Source organism: Selaginella moellendorffii, unplaced genomic scaffold, assembly GCF_000143415.4.
Source record: "Selaginella moellendorffii unplaced genomic scaffold, v1.0 SELMOscaffold_64, whole genome shotgun sequence".
NCBI classification, from domain to species: domain Eukaryota; kingdom Viridiplantae; phylum Streptophyta; class Lycopodiopsida; order Selaginellales; family Selaginellaceae; genus Selaginella; species Selaginella moellendorffii.
Window position 1 is genome coordinate 729,841 of NW_003314325.1, and position 21,130 is coordinate 750,970.

A 21,130-nucleotide genomic window follows, 5' to 3' on the forward strand; every position below is an offset into this window, starting at 1 on the left:
TATATAGTAGAGATAGTGGGTAGGTCGGGCATGGCTGACCAACCTGAGGCATAATCTAGCTCCCACTTGCGTGCTTGTCTTTATTCTGCGTCCAGCTTGGGTCTAAGCCCAAGTTCCATTCCATGCTAGCTGGTGGAGTCACGTTAGGCCACTGGTATGCCGAAATAGCACTAGAATTCGTTTGGCTCCGTTTTGCGTGCTAGTCCTGGCATTGTGTAGCACACGTGGTTTTGACCTTTTATCCTATGGTGATTTACCATAGGATAACACCACGAAGCGGAACCTAAACCCTTTTTGTGCCACGTGACAGATGCCATGTGTCACATGCCACGTGTCTATGCCACGTGTCCATAGGAACCCAAGGTTCAGGGCCTTGGGCCACTGAACGAAGGAACGGTGCCAAACTCCCAAGCATGGAGCCAAGGAGTGATGGAACCGAACCACGGAGCAACTCTCGAGCATACAGCCTAAGGAGCGAAGGGACAGGGGCCCGGAGCGACTTGGAACAGTCCTGGAGAAACCAGCATCCCAATGCCAGGACCAGCATGCAAAACGGAGCCAAACGGAGTCTGGCGCTATTTCGGCATACCGGTGGCCTAACGTGAGGAGTATGGGTACTCCACCAGCTAGCATGGAATGGAACTTGGGCTTAGACCCAAGACCGCGACGCAGAACAAGGACAGGCACGCAAGTGGGACGCTAGACTATGCCTCAGGCTTGGTCGGCCATGCCCGACCTACCCACTATCTCCTACTATACAATTTGGGAAACCCCCCCATAGCCCCCCCCCCCACCTCTGCTTTTCTTGAGGAACACACGCTTTGGGCTTTCATCCCAAGCCTCCCTTAGTATCAGGAGTTAGTCTCTGGGACAAGCTCGAAACTTACTAAATATGGAATGTCCCTAGATTGTGAATTTGGACACGGGACAAACACCGTTGTGTTCAGGCCGATCTCTACATTCCGTAGATGTGCCAAATGAGCAAATCTGGACACTTTCCATAAATAGCATTTGGGACTGAAATGAGACTAACACAAAGGGCATGATAGCGAGGGTGTTTGGCAGACACGGTAAGCTATCATGTAGCGATATTGAGGGACCAATCTCAATACGCGAGGGTTCTTGTCAAGCCAGTGCAAGACAGAGCAAAAGAGAACTAAAAAGCCAGGCCAAGTATGCTTGGCTGAATAGACACTTAGGAATTCCGTCCTTATGCTCATCCGGCCAAGTACAGATGCAAAGTCCAGTTTACTAACACTTGAACAAGAGGGGCTGATAAAGGGTCCAGCAATACCGACCTCCTGCCATCGTGGCAGTAAGGTAAGAGTGTTCGTAAGGACTGGTTGACAGGTAACTTTCGATACCTGAAGTCACATTCGCGACACTCTCCCCCCCTAGGGAAGATCGACGTCCTCGTCGATGCACACTCGAGTCTAGAATACCGCCAAGGAAACAACTCCAGAGAAAGTTCACGGTACTCACACTATGTGAGAAATGCACCAACTTAAATGAGTTAGGAGGCAACCTCTTTGTCTAACGCGGATGCGCTACCAGCTCAGACACCTTCCGGCCGTCACCGACAAGGAAATGACTAACGGAGTCAGCCACCCTTGCTGCTCTGGGTGTCACCCAGCTACAAAAGTGTGATATGCCCCTGCCCGCAAGGACATAGAGAGAGGAGCCAGAGGCCCCAACCCTCCTGAGAAAAGAAACCAAACCCGTCGGTAAGGTTTAGATAGACTACTGTAAACAGGCAGTTAGAGTTGTTTACACGGTCATGCCCTTTGAACGGAATAAGGAACATCGACAGAGAGGCGGGTTATGTAACCAGTCGATAGTAGCTACCCCATGACTAGAGATTTCAACATGCACACGAAGTGCCGAAGCCAATCTGCCTATACTGGCCCAAACTCAAAGATCAAGATATAGGGACTATATCAAAGTCAAACAATGATATCTTAGAGATTTAATTATCAGTGAATAAAGCTTAGATTAGAACACAAATGTATTCCAAGTAAGTTATCATCCGATAAACTAGTATTATAGTATAGGAACCACCAAGATCACTATCTTTGGAAAACATAGAATTCACCATCCAACAAAATTCAATAGCAAGTATATCATCAAGTAAACTCAATGAGAAAACTTAACTACTAAAGATTGTAGACAGTATGCTAAACAACTTACAAAAGATAACTCAAAGAACACAAAGCATCATTGACTGACAAGCACAATGCTCGCGAATATATAACCCGAAGGAAATAACATCCCAACCTACTAGAACTAACTTGAGCAAAAATCAACAGAACAGAATGAATGTGGTAGAACCAACAAACACTTAGTCATGCTAACCATTGCACCAGCCAATCTGAATAGATCCCGGTCAATAATACAAAGGAACTCAAGTTACTTGAGCAAGTGTCAGCAATATCCTATCGATATCTCAAACCCAAGAGACCAATCCAGAGCAAACCACAAAGAACATGTGGTATTGCGAAAAGCCATAAGCCATCAAAGAGAACAACTAACCATCATGAAAGATCATCAATCATCCTATCAATAAAGAGATGCATAATCGTCATTGAAGAAAGAATCCACCATCCCGAAGAATGGCAAATCATTCTAGATCAACGATAATCAAGCAAAACCTTCGACAAGGATAATCAACTTTCCTAGATGATAGTTAATCATCACCAATGATTGCTAGATGCAAAAACCAACTTCAACATCGAAGCTAATGAGCCAAAATGCCTTCCCCAACAACTTCAAACAAATGGAACAATGAGCATAAAAAACTCAAAGAACCAAAAGCTCGAAGAAGCTTATAGCTAAGTCTTGCCTAATAATGATCATGAGTCTGTGCATGAACTAATTTCAATGCTAAAGAAGAAACCATGGTACAACCCATAATATCCTCCTCAACACATCCATAAGCTAAACTTCATAATGCCAAAGTTAATGAAGAGCATTTCTGCATCAATCCAAAAGCTAAGCACAATAAAGTTATGCCCAACAAATGATCACTAAATGATCCTCCATGAATCCATCTATAGCAAGATGTAACTCACTTCATAACAAGCACAAGAAGAATCATCAACGATTGATATATTCCAACTTAAATCCAATAAGGATTCAAATATTCTAATATCGATCACTAACTCTTCCCTTGTAAAGTTAGCATTGTCCATGACTCAATCACTTTTCAAGGAAAAACTTAAAGCTCAACCTCTACTAAATAATCTCATCTAGAACACAACTAACATAAACTTGCCACTCAGTTCATTTGAACGTCAACACAGTTGCTAACTAGTAAATGCATGAATGCCAACAACACAAAGCTAAAGCCAAATCATTAACACTATCTTCATCAAGACTAATGAAACTCAATATCAATCTTGTAGAGAGATATCTCATTTCACTCGAATCTCAATGTTAACGACAAAGCATCACTTCAATGCCATCAACACCATAACAAAACTAGAAGAAAGCAAAAGTGAATCACCACCCAAAGCTTTCTAGCAACCAAGCTAACCAAAGTCGAAGATACTTTAGTCAGTATCCGAGATTAATCCTTCAGCAACACTCAGCTATAGAATACATATCATCAAGGAGTGATTCACCACATCCAAGCCTCAATGAAATCCAACACTAGGGACTAAATGTAACCAAATGATATCAACAGAGGTAGAGTCGACATGCCAACATGAAAAACCCATGTGTAAGCTTAACGACACGATCCTCCGCAACACTATCCACTAAAGTAAGCCCATCACTACTAAATCATCATCGAGCAAAGCAAGTGTCAACAGTCCTTGATGAAGTCTATAAGTAATCACTAGTCGCAAAGCAACTAACAATCACTCCTCAATTTGCCTTCACAAGACCCAAACACCAACTCTTGTCATCAAGTTATATACTTGTCCAACATGAACATAATACCCTAGGTACGAGATAAAAGTTCATTGACAAGCACAAACTAAATTACCACTCAAATCCAACTCAACCGCAATAAGCTCACTAAAACATTTAGCCAATAGCTCTGAGCATGCCTTGAAGAGGCTAACTATGCATGATCAACACTCAGTCGAAACTAAAGTGAAGACCATGAGATGGACTCATATAGACAAAGCTATAATACGGGTACCAACATCTCAACCTCAAACAACTAAGTTGGACATCACCATCCTCAACCAAAGCGCAGGGCCACCAAGACCAAGTCAAGATCAGTGAGAGCTCACTACTCTCATAGAGTCTTAACAAAATGCAAGGTGTAACTTGCCACCGAGCATAATGTTATAAAATTAAGGCACAAGAGTCACCCTTCTTAGAAAAGCACAATGGCCACTTTTCTATACCAACTCTAGACTCTATCCAACTTAATTGCCTTAGCCTCAAAAGTTAGCATCCCTTTCGGGCCGCATCATACAAACTACCACTAAGATCTAAGCCAACCGAAGTCAACTCCAACCTCTTCACTAGTTTGTATTGGCTTACGAAAACGGAATGGTTTTCGGCAAAGTGATCAATAGATCAGCCATTGGAGAAGTCTAAGAAAATTTGTGGAAAATTTCCATCCTAGAGAAAGAATGACTCTCAGTCCAGGATTGCAAACTTTCAAAACTCAACCAACTTCCTCCTACCAACAACTTCACATAGGCTCACCTCAACACAAATTCTCATGATCGAACAACATGCTTAAGCATCGAACATCTTTGCCCATATAACCGACATCCAACACTGACATCCGCAAAGTGCAAAATGAACATCTAAGGCTTGATCACGAAGACCACATCTTTGGATATCCACATTGCACTAACACTCTTCTTCAATCACCTTCAAGATCCAATGTGAAGCCAAAACACTAACAAAAAAAATGACATGGAAAAATCAAGGTCCAAGGAAAATTCCTCATCACTTGAAATAACAATGCCACTTCCACTAACACAAGTTGCTAGTGATGTCAATGCCCCAACTACACATCTTCTCCATCCAACAATCTACTCCAAGTGCTAACGGATCAACCAACAAGCTATAGCAAATGAATGCTACAACCCTTTCCAACACCTAACAGGCAAACTCAAGGAAACAAGGTACCAACTTAAGCTTAGCATAATGGACCACTATAGAGAATCCAGTCAAAGCTACTACAATGCTACTTTGTGCAAGTAGACTAGCTTCTCCATCAACCACTTTGGGATTGATCATCATTTAACAAAGCAACTTCGTAAACACATTGCTCATTATCACATGGATATGATATAAATCACAATGACTTGATCATCAATCAAGCAACACTATGAGCAATGCCCATGTCACTACTGCAAAGGTTTATGTGAATATCAAGTGCTAACTCGATTCGACAAAATGCAACATAAATGCCACACCCCATCGATAGAGATTTACAACACCAATACTACTAACTTTTGTTCACAACACGGACAAGCACATGCCACTCTCTATCCGACCAATCTCAAAACTAATCCAACACCAAGCTACTCAAAGAGCAATAGCAAGGTTCCCTAGAAAAAAATCGAGCATTGCAACCCAAGTTTTCCAATAGCAAGCTTAGACAAAAAATGGTTTAGCGCTTCACCGCTATCCATCCCACAACTCACCATTGTAAGACCACCATCTCCAACATGCATCAAGATAGGGACTCTTGATTGCATGATATGAACACAAGCAATGAGTTAACACCTCGTTGCAAATCATCTCTCCAAGAAGAGAAAATGATTTACGTATTTGATCCTCCGTCCCCGATGACTCTCTTTTCGGTCTCATCTTTGACCAAACCTCAAGTTTGCTTTTGCACTGCCTTCAGTTCAATCGAAGAAAATTTTATGAGAGAGCACGGCCATGACTACTTGAACCAATAGACTAATCCCTATAGTCTTGATTGATCCACTTATAATCATGCCTAGGAAGGATCCACTAGTGCCGTGCTAAATAGCTACGGACCAGCCTATTTGCCACTCATAGCAAACTCAGGGAAAGTTTACTTTCACCCACGGTACATGGAACAACTCATGGAACCACCGATAGGCTAATATTAATCCTGCCAACTCAAAGTGTAACCTCGAGTTGCTAATGTGCCTCACTCACGAGCTCAAGCTTAAACTCGTGCTACCGGGACAACTCAAATCCATCCTATGAGCCCAAGCGCAAGCTCACATCATAAGGTACAATAAGGTAACAATATCCATACCCAAGGAACCAATTGCGAAGCCTTTGCACCCAAACATGTACCCACTCGGATCATCGTTTTCATCTCTGCGTATGCAACAAGACTAGTTGCCCAATCTCATTGAATAGTACTCGCTGAGACTCTTTCTCTGATACCAAATGTAGCACACATGGTTTTGACCTTTTATCCTATGGTGATTTACCATAGGATAACACCACGAAGCGGAACCTAAACCCTCTTTGTGCCACGTGACAGATGCCACGTGTCACATGCCACGTGTCCATAGGAACCCAAGGTTCAGGGCCTTGGGCCACTGAACGAAGGAACGGTGCCAAACTCCCAAGCATGGAGCCAAGGAGTGATGGAACCGAACCACGGAGCAACTCCCGAGCATACAGCCCAAGGAGCGAAGGGACAGGGGCCCGGAGCGACTTGGAACAGTTCTGGAGAAGCCAGCATCCCAATGCCAGGACCAGCATGCAAAACGGAGCCAAACGGAGTCTGGCGCTATTTCGGCATACCGGTGGCCTAACGTGAGAGTATGGGTACTCCACCAGCTAGCATGGAATGGAACTTGGGCTTAGACCCAAGCCGGACGCAAAACAAGGACAAGCACGCAAGCGGGAGCTAGACTATGCCTCAGGTTGGTTGGCCATGCCCAACCTACCCACTATCCCTACTATACATTTGGAACCCCCCACAGTGCCCCCCCCCCCTTGAGGAACACACGCTTTGGGCTTTCACCCCAAGCCTCCCTTAGTATCAGGAGTTAGTCTCTGGGACAAGCTCGAAACTTACTAAATATGGAATGTCCTTAGATTGTGAATTTGGACACGGGACAAACACCGTTGTGTTCAGGCCGATCTCTACATTCCGTAGATGTGCTAAATGAGCAAATCTGGACACTTTCCATAAATAGCATTTGGGACCGAAATGAGACTAACACAAAGGGCATGATAGCGAGGGTGTTTGGCAGACACGGTAAGCTATCATGTAGCGATATTGAGGGACCAATCTCAATACGCGAGGGTTCTTGTCAAGCCAGTGCAAGACAGAGCAAAAGAGAACTAAAAAGCCAGGCCAAGTATGCTTGGCTAAATAGACACTTAGGAATTCCGTCCTTATGCTCATTCGGCCAAGTACAGATGCAAAGTCCAGTTTACTAACACTTGAACAAGAGGGGGTTATAAAGGGTCCAGCAATACCGACCTCCTGCCATCATGGCAGTAAGGTAAGAGTGTTCGTAAGGACTGGTCGACAGGTAACTTTCGATACCCGAAGTCACATTCGCGACACATTGGGATGTTGGTTGCTCTAGGATTGTTCCAAGTCACTCTGGGCTCCTGTCCCTTCGCTCTTTGAGTTGTATGCTCGGGAGTTACTCCGTGGTTCGGTTCCGTCATTCCTTGGCTCTATGCTTGGGAGTTTGGCATTGTTCCTTTGTTCAGTGGCCCAAAGCCCTGAAACTCGAGTTCCACACCACTGTCCTTTGGACATGTGGCATGTGACACATGGCATCTATCATGTGGCACAAAGAGGGTTTAAGTTCTACTTTGTGGTTATCCTATGGTAAATCACTATAGGATAAAGGGTCAAAACCACATACACTACACTAAACCCTCTATATGCTATATATCACATGCCACATTCTATATGCTACATATTCTAAGGACAACAGAGTGGAACTTAAGTTTTAGGGCCTTGGGCCACTGAACGAAGGAATGGAGTTAAACTCCTAAGTATGGAGCCAAGGAACAAAGGTATTGGAGCATAGAGCAACTCCCGAACGTACAGCTCAAAAACCGAAAGGATAGGAGCACAAAATGATTTGGAATAGTCCTAGAGCATTTAGTATCCCAATGCCAAAACTAACATGCAAAACAAAGCCAAACGAAATTTAATGCTATGTTAGCATACTAATAGCCTAACATGAGGATATGGGTACTCCACTAATTAGCATGGTATAGAATTTGGCTGTAAAGAAAGAATATCTAAAAGGACTAACCGATTGATAACTTTCAATACCCAAAGTCACATTTACAATAAATTATCAACCTAATAGGATTTTAAGGATATTATCACACTACACCTTAGGTCCACCTACCATTGTCAGGCACACAAACTACAAGTGGAGCAAGTTGTGTATCCCTTGAGAACAATTGCTATGTTGCTAAGGCAATCTCAACCAGGTAAAAGATGTTTTCCACATCTTTTTTTAGTGCATTTAAAAACTTTGTGGCTTTATAGAGGGCAACATTATCTTCTTTGCCATTTTGGTTTTTTATTAAGAGTTATATATTCATTAACTTCTTCATGAAGACACCAGCACATGTGAGACTAGACCACTCTTCTATGGCATGATAGGTAATAACTTCTACTTGCAAGAAGTCACAAAGACTGAGCACTTGCTGGATAAAGACCAACACTGGAAGAACAAGAGAGTGAACTACATGTGGGGTCCTATGCTTCATAGTTGGGCACACTTGGATTATAAATATTATGAACACCATTTTCAAGAATATTTATGTTGTAGATTAAAATTACTGGCAAGCTTCTTTATAAAGATTAGGTTTAAGAAGGAAAGATCTAGTTATCTTTAAATCTATTATAATATTTTAATTACAAAGTTCTAGTACTTAATAAAACATCAAATGCAATCACTTGGTCCAATAAAAAACAACTATCACTTGTCTCAATTAATTTTGCAATACTACAATCAAAACACTATTGCACTCACAAAACATGTTAAGTATTACATCCAATGATAATTGAGTGCAATGACACCCTTTATTGTCATAGGAAATAATAATTACTTTTATAAGAATAAAATAATAAAAAATAATTTTCTCTAGTTTTCTTCACAAAAATCCAATATTCTCATTTTATTTTTTATATTTCCTCTTCAAAAAGAACTTTGAGTCAGACTCTTACATCAAAGATACCACAAGTAGAGGAAATTATCAGCAGTTTATTAATATCATTCTTATCATAGACTCTAGTATGCAATAACATGCTTTATATAAGTATAAAATTAGTATTTATTAGTGTAAAAGATAATTTAGTTTTTAAATGTGAAAAATGCATGATTTAAAAAACTTAAAACAGCTCCATAATACTATAAAGATTTGAATAAAGAGAATGAAACTATATTGTTTTGATAGTTCAATAAAAATCCATGGTTGATCAAAAACTTTATTATAAACTAATTCTTCCTACTAGGCATCATTAAGAGTAGCTAAAAATAAATTCAGAGAGTAGTTTTTGTAAAATATTGTTTTCTATAAAAAATAAAAATAAAAATTCTCCTCAATTACCATTAGGTTTCAGCCCCATTCATTTACTTAGATCATAGGTGTCATACTATAAATGTAGCCATAAAAAATTGTTAGCATCAAAAGTTTGATAGTGACCATAAAATATAATTCACACATATAAATTTCAAATTGTGAATGACAATAATAAGTGACTTTTGGTTAGGGCATGTCATATGGCAGATTTTGGCAATCATTTCCATGCAATCAACATAACCTTCTTAATATATCAATATAAAAATATTTCAAGTATAATTCTGAAATATATAAATATGAACGTTAAAGATAACAAGTATAGGAGTTTATTTCATCAGCAGAAGTTAGTTAGAGTTGAATGGCCAATGGAAACCTTACTACCTCTTATCTCCTCAGCCTGCACAGCCACTTCCATATCCCTTCCATCTATGTGAATGCTGCAAGCTTGAGCATGGAGATTACCACTATGTCCTCATCTAGTGCACATCAGGACTAATAGTGTTGATCTCACTGGAATAACAAGGCAGAATCCACCATGGCAGCGCTTCTAGCGCTGGAGCATGATCTCAACAACAATGCCCTCTCAGGCAAGATCCCTCCACAAATCTTAGCCAAGATCAATCTGTTCCCCTAGATGTTGATAATTTTACACTCTTGGTCCATTATATATGAGGAAATTGGAGAAGCATTCATTTAATAGACTCCACCACCCAAAACAAGGCTGCACATTCGTTTTAGAGGCAATCTCAACTAGTGTGGGGTATCTAAAGAAAATAATAGATGCCAACAACAGGTTTGAAATGTGAGTAAGGGTTTGTAGAGCTATTGTTGGAGGTTGCTGACTTGGTATATTATAACAACATTGTTCTTGTCACTGGAGAACAGTGATTCCAATGTTGGCGGCTGGCAATGCGAGAGACAAATAGCACAATCTACAATCTCCACTCTTGAGCCACACTCAAGAGAATGTGATCACTAAGCAAGCCCTTTCAGTCGAGCATGTTGATTGGAAATAATTAACAAAATAAATTTAAGTTTAAGTTTTATTAGTGATCAAATGATACACATTATGCATCTAACCATTTGAGCATTGACTTGCTCTTATGAAAGCCAATATCATTATATGGGCAGAGAGATCAAGAGAAAACAACATTGATCCAAAACAGCAAACACTTCATTAGCCCCCCACCGGCTTAATAATCCAACAATGACCTATAAATGTCGTTTTACTATCTAGAGTAGCGAGCTAACAAAATATCCAGGTCCCCCTCGGCCGATGCCCTGAAGATCCGACACAAATCTTGGTTTTATTTACCCAGCCGACTATATACAGTTGGTTTAACGTGTATCGTGTTGAAGTTTGAGAAATTTGTTTGGGACAGTGGAATCAAATTCCAATCTAATAATAAAATGCATGTCCATGGGCCTCGCTACACGAAAGAATTGGAAAGTATCACGGCCAAGAGAGAAAATTATCACTCCTCCTCGATCTTTAGTTGATACAAAGGGCCAGCCGTCGGATTGGCTCCTCCGCGAATCCAGGCCGACAGACACATCCCTGGCCCCTTGGCGCCAAGAGAAGGCCACCACATTGGAATGGAAGCCTTCGTTCTCTACGAAGAAAGCATGTGAGCGTTGGCAACGAATATTCTCTCGTGGTTTGTCCTGGGTATATATTAGCTGTGAGGACCTCTCCCCCATTTTTCGTCTAGGGTTCTAGCTAGAAGCTCCAATGGCGATGGCGGGCGCCGGCGCCGCCTCTTATTTCTGTGGGCAAGCTGCTGCTACATTCTCGTCCGGATCGGGATCGTGCCGCTCCGCAGCGGTAATCGGCCGCAGGAATTCGTTTCGCGAGGTGATTTTCAGCTCCGGGAACAAGCATCGTATGGCATGCGCGGTTCTCGAGGCCAAGCGCGTACCGATCCCTTCAATTCCTTCGATCGAGGCCCCAAAGGAGGTTTCCAGCGGCGATGGAGCGATACCGGGTGTTCCAGAGCAAGGATCAACAGTGAGCATCACTGTTGTCGGTGCCTCCGGTGATCTAGCCAAGAAGAAAATTTTCCCCGCCCTGTTTGCACTTTTCTACGAAGGGTGCCTGCCACAGGTTTGTCCGTGTGTGGTTTCTTTTCCACATGACTGAAAGACCAATGTTTCTCAGCACTTCACGATTTTTGGATATGCTCGGAGCAAGATGAGCGATGCCGAGCTGAGAGCTATGATCAGTGCTACTTTGACATGCAGGATCGATAAAAGGTAATCACAGCTCTTTAGCGGCCATAACTTAGTAAGCTCTCTTTACAGGGAGAACTGCAGTGAAAAGATTAGCCAGTTTTTAAAGCGTTGTTTCTATCAGTCCGGGCAGTATAACTCGGAGGACAACTTCTCCGAGCTGGATAAGAAATTAAAAGATCATGAGGTATGTCAATGGTTTACTTGTTCATGGCTAAAGAACTTTGTGTACAGGGTGGAAAAGTCGCAAACAGAATGTTTTATCTCTCCGTTCCACCCAATGTTTTCATTGACGTCGCAAGGTGTGCCAGTCGCTCTGCATCGTCCTCCAAAGGTTGGACTCGTGTGATTGTCGAAAAACCATTTGGCCGGGATTCCGAGTCGTCTGGCGAGCTTACTAGCGGGCTCAAAGAGTTTCTCACTGAAGAGCAGATATACAGGTACCTCTAACTCAGTCGATGTAGATTATGTTCCAAACATTTTTATATTTCAGAATTGATCACTACCTGGGCAAGGAGCTCGTAGAGAACTTGTCGATTTTGAGATTCTCGAATCTTGTTTTTGAACCTCTCTGGTCGAGGCAGTACATCAGAAATGTGCAGCTTATTTTCTCCGAGGACTTTGGAACAGAAGGAAGAGGCGGGTACGTGAAAAGATTTACTTTTTTCCTTTTCGTTTCGTGAAAACAATTTGAATCTGTTTTGAAAATGTTCTAGGTACTTCGACAACTATGGTATCATCCGTGATATCATGCAAAATCACCTCCTTCAGATCTTAGCTTTGTTTGCAATGGAGCCTCCTGTTAGCTTAGACGCCGAGGACATTAGGAACGAGAAGGTATTGGTATACTAGGTACTGTCGAAGTGCGTGCTAACATGTTCGTGCAGGTGAAGGTGTTGCGATCAATGAGGAAATTGCAGCTGGAAGATGTTGTTGTTGGTCAATACAAGAGCCACATCAAAGGAGGCGTGCACTATCCTGGCTACACAGACGACAAGACCGTACCGAATAACAGTCTCACACCAACATTTGCAGCAGCGGCGCTTTTTGTAGACAATGCCCGGTGGGACGGCGTACCGTTTCTCATGAAGGCTGGCAAGGCCTTGCACAATAAGCTGTATGTTTCTTTATGCTTTTCGGTCTCTCTCTCGTGCTTGCATTATCTGGAGCTTACTGCTACTTAAATCTCGCCTTGCAGAGCGGAGATCAGGGTACAATTCAGGCACGTACCTGGAAACCTTTACAAAAGAAGCTTTGGCATGGATCTCGATCAAGCCACCAACGAACTTGTAATCCGGGTACAGCCGGACGAAGCAGTGTACCTCAAGATCAACAACAAAGTTCCCGGCTTGGGGATGCGGCTGGACCGAAGCAATCTCAACTTGCTTTACTCGGACAGGTGATATAGATTTCTATCTCTCTTTCCGAGCTCTCACCAATGCATTCTTCCACAGGTACTCGCGAGAGATCCCAGACGCGTACGAGAGACTGCTGCTCGACGCCATTGAAGGTGAGCGCAGGCTTTTCATACGCAGTGATGAGCTCGACGCAGCATGGGCCATCTTCACTCCACTCCTCAAAGAGCTTGAGGAGAGGAAGATCTCCCCGGAGCTCTATCCTTATGGGAGCCGGGGCCCGGTGGGAGCTCATTACTTAGCGGCCAAGTATAACGTAAGATGGGGAGATATGAGCTCGTCCGAGCACTCCAAGTCGTGAGTGCTCGATCGATCGAGCGCAAACCAAGGAAAGTTTTGTACAGGGTCTCCTTCGGCTACGAAATAACTTTGGAGTTCCAGAGCGATCGATTCAATCGGCTATCCGGGTTTGGAGAGGAAAGAGATGAGACAATGGAAAGTTTCTTGACACAAAGAATGGTATTGGCTAAAGGACGAAGAAGAAGAACAAAAGAATTCCAATAAAAGAGAGATTTTTCTTTCTTTCTATGGTTTGGTTGCTTCCGCTATGAATGCAAATGTCCGCAGCAACATTATGATGTGCCAGGTGCTCAAATTCTTATTGGCCAGATCTACGGCTGGTCCAAAAATACTTGCGTACGGATAGACTATGTACGGCATGTAAACCTCAGTGGTTTTTGAGGAGCCCTAATCCCGGGGATTTTGTTCTTCTTCTTGAATCGGTGGGTTGCCGCGAGCGATCGGCTCGATTTCTCGCTCGCTTTCTCCTCTCTGTTAGGTAAGAGCTGCGCCGGATCGTAATGGACATTAATCGCGCGGGCGCTTGGAAATTTATGGCCGCTCATGATTCAGGCAACCATTTCTTTCTGCGATCATGAATCTTTGATGAGCGGCGTTCCATCCGGCGGGCCGCATTCTCTTCTCTGGCTTCACAGGTTCGTAGCGATCTAGCTATCCCTAATCTAATCCGGTTTTCTCGCTGGAAATCTCGCCAGGATTTGATCGAGTCTTCGTCGATCGATCCGGCTGCAAGGCAGAAGAAATATTTGTTTGGCCGCTGCGTATGTAAGTCTGTCGCTTGCCTGCACATTCTTTGTTTGTTCTTGGCATTTTCTTTGATGCGTCATTGTCCCTGCCATCGTTTACGCGCTAAACTAACTCCTTTCCTTAACAATCCAGCCGATCGAGCATCGGCAGTGACGCTTTATCCCTGGCATTCTTTCTAGCACACACTCTTGGGTGCGTTTTCACCATTCAGTCTCCAGCGAGGTTCTCCTCTTTTCCTTCCTTTTTTATCTTTTGAGACCTCCAGCAAGATTAATGTGTCCTGCCAGTCTAGCGTCTTTCCTCTGATCGATTCTGTGAACTTTTATTTTCATTCTCAATCCTTTAGGATTTTTTTTTTCTCTTCGAGAGAACAGTTTTTCCGATTTGTGAGTTTTTCTTCTTCTTCATTTCCAGTCCTGTACTTAGCCGTGAGAAGCGCTTTGAGTCTTTCTCAAATCTTACCTTACTGCTTTGGATTCGATACTATATTACTGTCGAAGGTCATGTGCGTATGAGTCGGGTTTGTGTGTGATTTTTTTTAAGTGTGTGAATAGTTTCTATTCCAATCGCTTTATTGACGGAGGAGCCAGTCGCTGTCGACCGACTCCTGCGGTGGCCCCTCGCTGTAGGGTGTAACATCTCTTTTCTTCACCTTACTTTCTCTCTCACTCGTTGTTTGGGTTGCCCTTGAGCGTCCCTTGTGGGCTCTTCTCCCTTACTGTGCTAGCATTCTAATCTGCATTGCTACTGTGCTTGGATCCCTGGAGCAGGACATGGACCGGCGACCCTCTACGCTCTGGAGCTCGCAGATTTTTCCCTGAGGTGAAGTTAGGCAGCAGGAAATCCGGGATCCATACTGGAGGCTCCTCGGTAAGAACAGTGATCTGCTGTCCGGAGGTTTAAAATGCTGCCGCTGCTTATTTTTTATCTCAGGTGAAACTCAGGACTGGATAGGAGAGAGCTAGGCATTTGGATCTATGTGAGGATTATGGGAAAAGACCGGGCTTGGTAGATGCGGTGTTGGGTGCTCCGTGCATTGTTGTTCCCTTCGCCATGGAGGAAGCACTTACGCAGGTGCAGGCAAAAGACACCAAGGAAAGGATGGCTGGAGTGGAGATGCTCCAGACTTTACTTGAGCAGCGTAGGAAAGGGCTTTCAGCTAGCGAAGTAGGGAGCATAGTGGATGCAACCAGGGGACTGCTCACGGATAACAACTTCAGGGTTTGCCAAGGGGCTCTCCAGGTTCTTGCATCGGCGTCAGCACTAGCAGGCGAGCATCTTAAAGTTCACTTTAACGTTCTTGTCCCGGCCATCGTGGAGTGCCTCGGGGATGCCAAACAACCGGTCCGTGATGCGGCTAATCGGCTTATACTGGCACTCATGGAGGCAAGTTTCTTGTTCTCGCTTCGTTGGAAATGTGGATCTGATATGTATGGCTTCTTCACTCCGTGCAGATATCATCTCCAACTATTATAGTTGAGAGAGCGGGAAGCACGGCTTGGACTCACAGAAACTGGAGAGTTCGAGAAGAGTTTATGCGAACAATGGCATCAGCCGTGAGCCTCTTTTCGGCGAAGGAGATCACATTGCAACGCTTCATTCTTCCTTCCGTAAGCGCACTTTGTTTTGTGCTACACCTGATGTTCGTATCAATCTTTGGCAGGCCTTGCAATTGTTGAGCGATCCCAACAGCGCAGTGAGGGAAGCTTCTATGTTGTGTTTGGAGGTGCCAGTTTCTTTTCTGCATAATGGAGTGTAACTGAAGGTTTTGCCAGGAAATGCATCGTCAGGTTGGATCACAGTTTCGCGACGAGCTCCAGCGTCAGCCTATACAGCCGGCACAGGTGTTGTCGCTATCGATGAAATTTCTGCGATGCTGACTTTGGATGCAGATGACAGAAATTATCTCGAAGCTTGAAAGGATGGATTCAAAGTCTCGTCCCTTCGAAAGCTTAGCCAGGCAAGGTGGCGCAGACAACAACAAACCAATGACTAGTCCGTCTGGAAGTTTTAAAAGGCAAAGTCCGAGAGGAAAGCCCGCACCTTTAGATGTTCCGTCATATTCAGGCAAGCATTCTTTTTCATCTCTCGCGTATTTTAACTGTTATATCTATGAATGCAGGCGAGGTGGACTCTCCCGAACAACCCGTGGATCCTATTAAAGTGTATTCAGAAAGGGAGCTAGTGAGGGAGATGGAAAAGATCTGTTCCACGTTGACGCAGGACCAGGATTGGTCCGTAAGAATGGCTGCACTACAAAGGGTTGAAGGGCTTGTCTACGGAGGTACATACGTTTTCTTGTGGTTACTTCGCAAAAGTTTTAACGTTTTGTACATTTGTAGGGGCTACTGATTTCCAGTCTTTTCCTTCCTTGCTGAAGCAATTAACTCCCCCTCTGAATGTCCAGCTTTCTGATCGGCGCTCTAGTATCGTCAAGCAGGTTGATTCCGAACTTTTTTCTTTTGTGCTTTACTGACCGAATGTAAAACTTCCAGGCTTGCCATCTCTTGAATATTTTGTCTAGAGAATTATTATCTGATTTCGAGGCATGCGCAGAGTCCTTCATACCTGTACGTGGTTTTGATGTTCTGTATTCTTTGACTTATCTTCACGTTGTCAAACAGATGCTATTTAAGCTCGTTGTTATTACTGTTCAAGTTATTGCCGAGTCAGCCGATAATTGTATAAAAACGGTGTGTCATGCAATTACCTGTCCAAATTCTCATAACTCGCTTTTACAGATTCTGCGTAATTGTCGAGTTTCGCGAATGCTTCCGCGAATTGTTGATATTGCAAAAAATGACCGCAGTGGTGTCTTGAGAGCAAGGTACAGTTTAGCTCTTTGAACTAAATAATGAAGATAACAATGTATGATATTACTTAGGTGTTGTGAATACGCTCTTTTGATACTAGAACAGTGGCCGGATACTCCAGAAATCCAACGTTCAGCCGAACTTTATGAAGATCTTATCAAATGCTGTGTTGTAGATGCTATGAGCGAGGTAACTTTCGCTAATATGTGAAAGAAACAAATGAATCAAACTCGTTGTATCCAGGTACGCTCAACGGCAAGATCATGTTATCGACTTTTTGCTAAGACGTGGCCTGAACGATCCCAAAAACTTTTCTTCTCTTTTGATCCGGCTATTCAGCGTGTAAGTAACTTACATGGTTTATTCTTCTAAATGGACGTTTTCATTTTGTTTCACAAGCTTATAAACGACGAAGAAAGAGGATTTCATAAACGATACTCGTCTCCAGCATCGCGCACCAGGGGTAACCCGTTGAGGGCTTCATTGACTGTCGTCTCGAAGTCAACCCCTGTTACTCCCCAGACAGTTCCTATTATCGCAATGGACAGACGTGCGAGTTTCTCGTCGGGTGGAGCTCATTCGAGAACGAGCGAGCAAGAGAGAAGCTTAGAAAGCATTTTACAAGCAAGCCAACAGCGGGTAAACGCAATAGAGACGATGCTGAGGGGCGTTGATATATCTGACGTGAAAGGTCCTCTATCTAAGGCTACCGCCAAAGGTACGATATCTTGCTTCTTTTACTTTGCACTGCATAACGTTCCTCTTTTCGCAACAGCAAGCCCCAAGGCTGTGGATTTACCATCCTCTCGTGATCCACCTTTTCCGGCTTCAGCGTCGTCCGCCGTGGGAGGCAGTACTACAGTTTCTAGCGCTTACACTGGCGATCTCTACGGTACTGCACCTGGAGCTTTGTTATCTCCTCAACGCATGCTTTCTGACACGAAGAGAGGCATGGTCTACAACGGTTTGAGTCAAGACAGTGATCGGGTTAATGCGAGGGTATCAGTCATGGACAGATTCAACTGGAGCAGCTCTAGCTTGATGGCTGAAGGCAGGGAAGGTAAGCGGACTCCAAGGGGTGATAACCAAGGTGGAGTTCCAGGATTCCAGAGACCACTTCTTAGAAACAGCAGCTCGGGGAGGTCGCCGTCTGCCACTAGAAGCCATGGTGATACTATGCAGGGGTCCTACGAAGCGTTTAGCAGTAACGGGTCCACAATACAACTCCACGAAGCTCTTGGAGAAGGCCTTAGTCCCAATGCCGACTGGTCGGCACGGGTTGGCGCTTTTACTTTCATCAGGGATCTGCTTCAGAACGGCATAAAGGGACTACAGGAAATAACGCAGAGCTTTGAGAAGATTATGAAGCTCTTCTTTGCACACTTGGACGATCCACATCACAAAGTTGCGCAGGCAGCTCTGTCAACCTTGAATGAGCTCGTTCCAGTTTGCAGAAAACCGTTTGAGTCGTACTTGGAGCGCATTTTACCTCACGTCTTCTCCAGATTGGTCGACCCGAAGGAAATCATACGGCAGCTCAGTGCATCAGTTCTTGAGACGGTTGGCTCGACTTACACCATTGAGTCGTTGCTCCCTGCTTTGTTGCGATCCCTCGACGAGCAGCGGTCACTTAAGGCCAAAGTCGCTATCATCGAATTTGCCAACAATGCACTCAGTAAGCTCACGCTCTCAGGGGAAATACCAGGTGGTAGTGGACTGATGAGGTTGTGGCTGGCAAAGATTGCTCCTCTAGTGAACGATAAAAACCCGAAGCTTAAGGATATTGCTGTCAACAGTCTTATAGCAGTTTATACTCACTACGATTCCGGCGCAGTCCTGAACTTCATTCTCAACTTATCCATCGAAGAGCAAGCCAGCTTACGTCGTGCATTAAAACAGTACACTCCTCGCATAGAAGTGGACCTCGTCGCAGTTCTGCAGAGCAAGCATCAGCGAGGGAAGAAGTCAGGCAATGATCAAAATGACTACTCTACCATGTCCGTCGATGGTGGAGGTAGAGCCTACTCGACCTTGATGAGAAGCCAGCCGCCTGGAAGCTATTCTTCCGGATCCATAAACAGCGACTCTGGTAGAAAGTGGAGCTCCATGCAGTCCGACTCAGTGCAGTATAACGCCAGAATGAACGGTCAGTCCAAAGAAAATGATGCGAGCGCCATCAGCTCAAACAACTTCAGGAGCGTGTCGAGTATCGAGGACGTTTCTCAGTCTAAGAAGGCCGGATTGCGAAGTTCTGGAGATAAGCTCGATAGAATGTCCCAAACACGCAGACTGAGCACCGAGGACCTGAGGAATATGGTCGACAGTATTGAACATAATAAGGCTGACGAGACTAGTTTGGAAAAGCGTCAACAGAAAAATGAGGCAGACGAAGCATACAAACAGCTCTTTTCTCAGGAGTCTAGCAAGGTACCTCTAGCGGAAGAAGTCAAGCCTTCGGAGGCAAACGGATCAAGTTTCGACGATCTTCCGAGTATTCCATCGCTGCTTATACAGGTATTGAGGCTGAAGATGTTTTCTAAACATGATGTTGATGATATTTCGTGCAGATGTCTAATGTGGAGGATTCAAGTAAACGATCAGGTGCTCTCGAAGATTTTCTCGCGATATTTCGTAAAGCCGATGCTAGCAGCTGGTCACAGGTGAGAAGGTTACTCTCTACCAAGCTGAATTCTGAAATATGGTTTTTGCAGTATTTTAACCAGATCCTCACGGCCGTTCTCGAAGCATTTGATGATCCGAATAATGCCATTCGCGAGCTTGCTTTATCCGTTATCTTCGAAATGCTAAATAATCAGGTTTGTTTCCTCTGATTTTCTCGAGATTCCCATTCACTAGTTTCTTCAGAGAGCGATGATGGAAGAACCAACAGAGCTGCTGGTAGAGAAACTTCTGCATGCAAGCAAAGACCAGACGCCAAAGGTAGGCAAACCTTAATGGGAACGATTGCCAAGTTCGAGCTGTTCTCTTCTTTGGACAGGTTGCTGCTGGGGCAGACGCGTGCCTGACCGTTGTACTTAAAGAATTCGATGCCTATCGCTGCCTCTCGGTAAGCCCACAACACTTTTGGCAATGGATAACAAGCCTGCTGCTGCCGCAGGTTGTTGTTCCTCTTCTCGTGAACGAAGACGTGAGAACCTTGATTACTTGTATAAGCTGCCTAACTAAGGTACGAAGGAGAAAACGAGCATTGGGATAACATGTTTTTTGTTTCTCTTTCAGCTTGTATCCCGTCTTCCACAACAAGAGCTCATGGAGCAGCTACCGTCTTTCCTCCCGGCTCTCTTCGACGCGTTTGGCAACCAAAACGCCGACGTTCGCAAGGTCTGGATTTAAAGTTCCTCCCTTTCGGTGCTTCTTATGATTTCTTCCACAGACTGTTGTCTTTTGCTTGGTGGACATCTACATCGCACTCGGAAAAGCATTCGTCCCGTATCTGAGCAGCCTCAGCAGCAACCAGTTACGGCTGGTCACGATTTACGCGAACAGAATCGCACAGGTATACTCAAACGCGTTTGTTTCATCACGTCGTGGAATCTAAAAGTAAAACTCGTCAGGCTCGTACTGGGACCCCTGTCGAGCAGCAGCAGCAGCAGCAGCAAGCGGCAGCGGCAACACCCACACAGTAACACACACAGGATTTTCGCGAGAGAAAGTTTACATAAATCCAGCAGAGTTTCTAGGTTCGTCGTTTTTCATTTTCTCTCGTTTAGGAAGTAGGCATGGAGATCAGGAAGTTAATGGTGGTGGTGATGGTGGCGCTACTGTTGCTCGCAGTAGAGCTAAAGGGAGTGGAAGAAGTGGGCGGGGAAAGAAGAGATCTTCGAAGCGGCGGAGGTGGATCAAGAGGTGGAGGATCCAGAGGAAGCGGTGGATCGAAAGGAGGAGAATCAAAAGGAGGATCGAGAGGAGGAAGGATTCCAAGGAGCCCAGTAATCGTAGCTGGTGGATCTCATCGCCACAGTGACTCTTCTCGGTGCTCCGCCAGCGCCACTGCCACCGCCGCCACCGCCGCCATCGCCGCCGCTTTGGCTTTCCTGTAAGGACGTGGAATATGCTTCTTGTACATTTGGCATCTACTGTTTTGAGTAAAAACCTTTTTTTTTTCGTGTTCTCCTTTATCTCCTTTAATTTAGG

The 21,130-nt window shown here is 44.2% G+C and overlaps 3 protein-coding genes across 4 annotated transcripts; all 3 read left to right on the forward strand.

The window, feature by feature from the left end:
• The first annotated feature begins 11,178 nt into the window (after positions 1-11,178).
• Positions 11,179-13,416, forward strand: LOC9645142 (glucose-6-phosphate 1-dehydrogenase 3, chloroplastic). Its single transcript, XM_002984761.2, has 9 exons — positions 11,179-11,575; positions 11,630-11,724; positions 11,773-11,887; positions 11,935-12,140; positions 12,194-12,343; positions 12,417-12,537; positions 12,588-12,817; positions 12,899-13,099; positions 13,155-13,416. The coding sequence occupies exons 1-9, from the start codon at positions 11,204-11,206 to the stop codon at positions 13,414-13,416; spliced, it is 1,752 nt and encodes a 583-aa protein (XP_002984807.2). The 5' UTR covers positions 11,179-11,203.
• A 393-nt stretch (positions 13,417-13,809) lies between these two features.
• On the forward strand, positions 13,810-21,106 carry LOC9645143 (CLIP-associated protein). Of its 2 annotated transcripts, none has more exons than XM_002984762.2 (26): positions 13,810-13,893; positions 13,968-14,050; positions 14,111-14,180; positions 14,933-15,032; positions 15,096-15,548; positions 15,617-15,772; positions 15,826-15,888; positions 15,938-16,006; positions 16,055-16,229; positions 16,285-16,446; positions 16,505-16,602; positions 16,658-16,732; positions 16,787-16,855; positions 16,904-16,989; positions 17,047-17,164; positions 17,219-17,317; positions 17,375-17,693; positions 17,751-19,489; positions 19,543-19,635; positions 19,687-19,791; positions 19,841-19,915; positions 19,974-20,042; positions 20,094-20,162; positions 20,216-20,317; positions 20,370-20,492; positions 20,551-20,686. In XM_002984762.2, the coding sequence occupies exons 5-26, from the start codon at positions 15,216-15,218 to the stop codon at positions 20,620-20,622; spliced, it is 4,269 nt and encodes a 1,422-aa protein (XP_002984808.2). In that variant the 5' UTR covers positions 13,810-13,893; positions 13,968-14,050; positions 14,111-14,180; positions 14,933-15,032; positions 15,096-15,215; the 3' UTR covers positions 20,623-20,686. The 2 variants fall into 2 exon arrangements, 1 of the variants encoding a protein (XP_002984808.2); XR_002994200.1 differs by adding an exon at positions 20,771-21,106 and having other exon boundaries at positions 13,811-14,050; positions 20,551-20,676.
• On the forward strand, positions 20,716-21,036 carry LOC112351650 (predicted GPI-anchored protein 37). The gene has a single exon (XM_024689892.1). The coding sequence runs from the start codon at positions 20,716-20,718 to the stop codon at positions 21,034-21,036; it is 321 nt and encodes a 106-aa protein (XP_024545660.1).
• Positions 21,107-21,130: the final 24 nt, after the last annotated feature.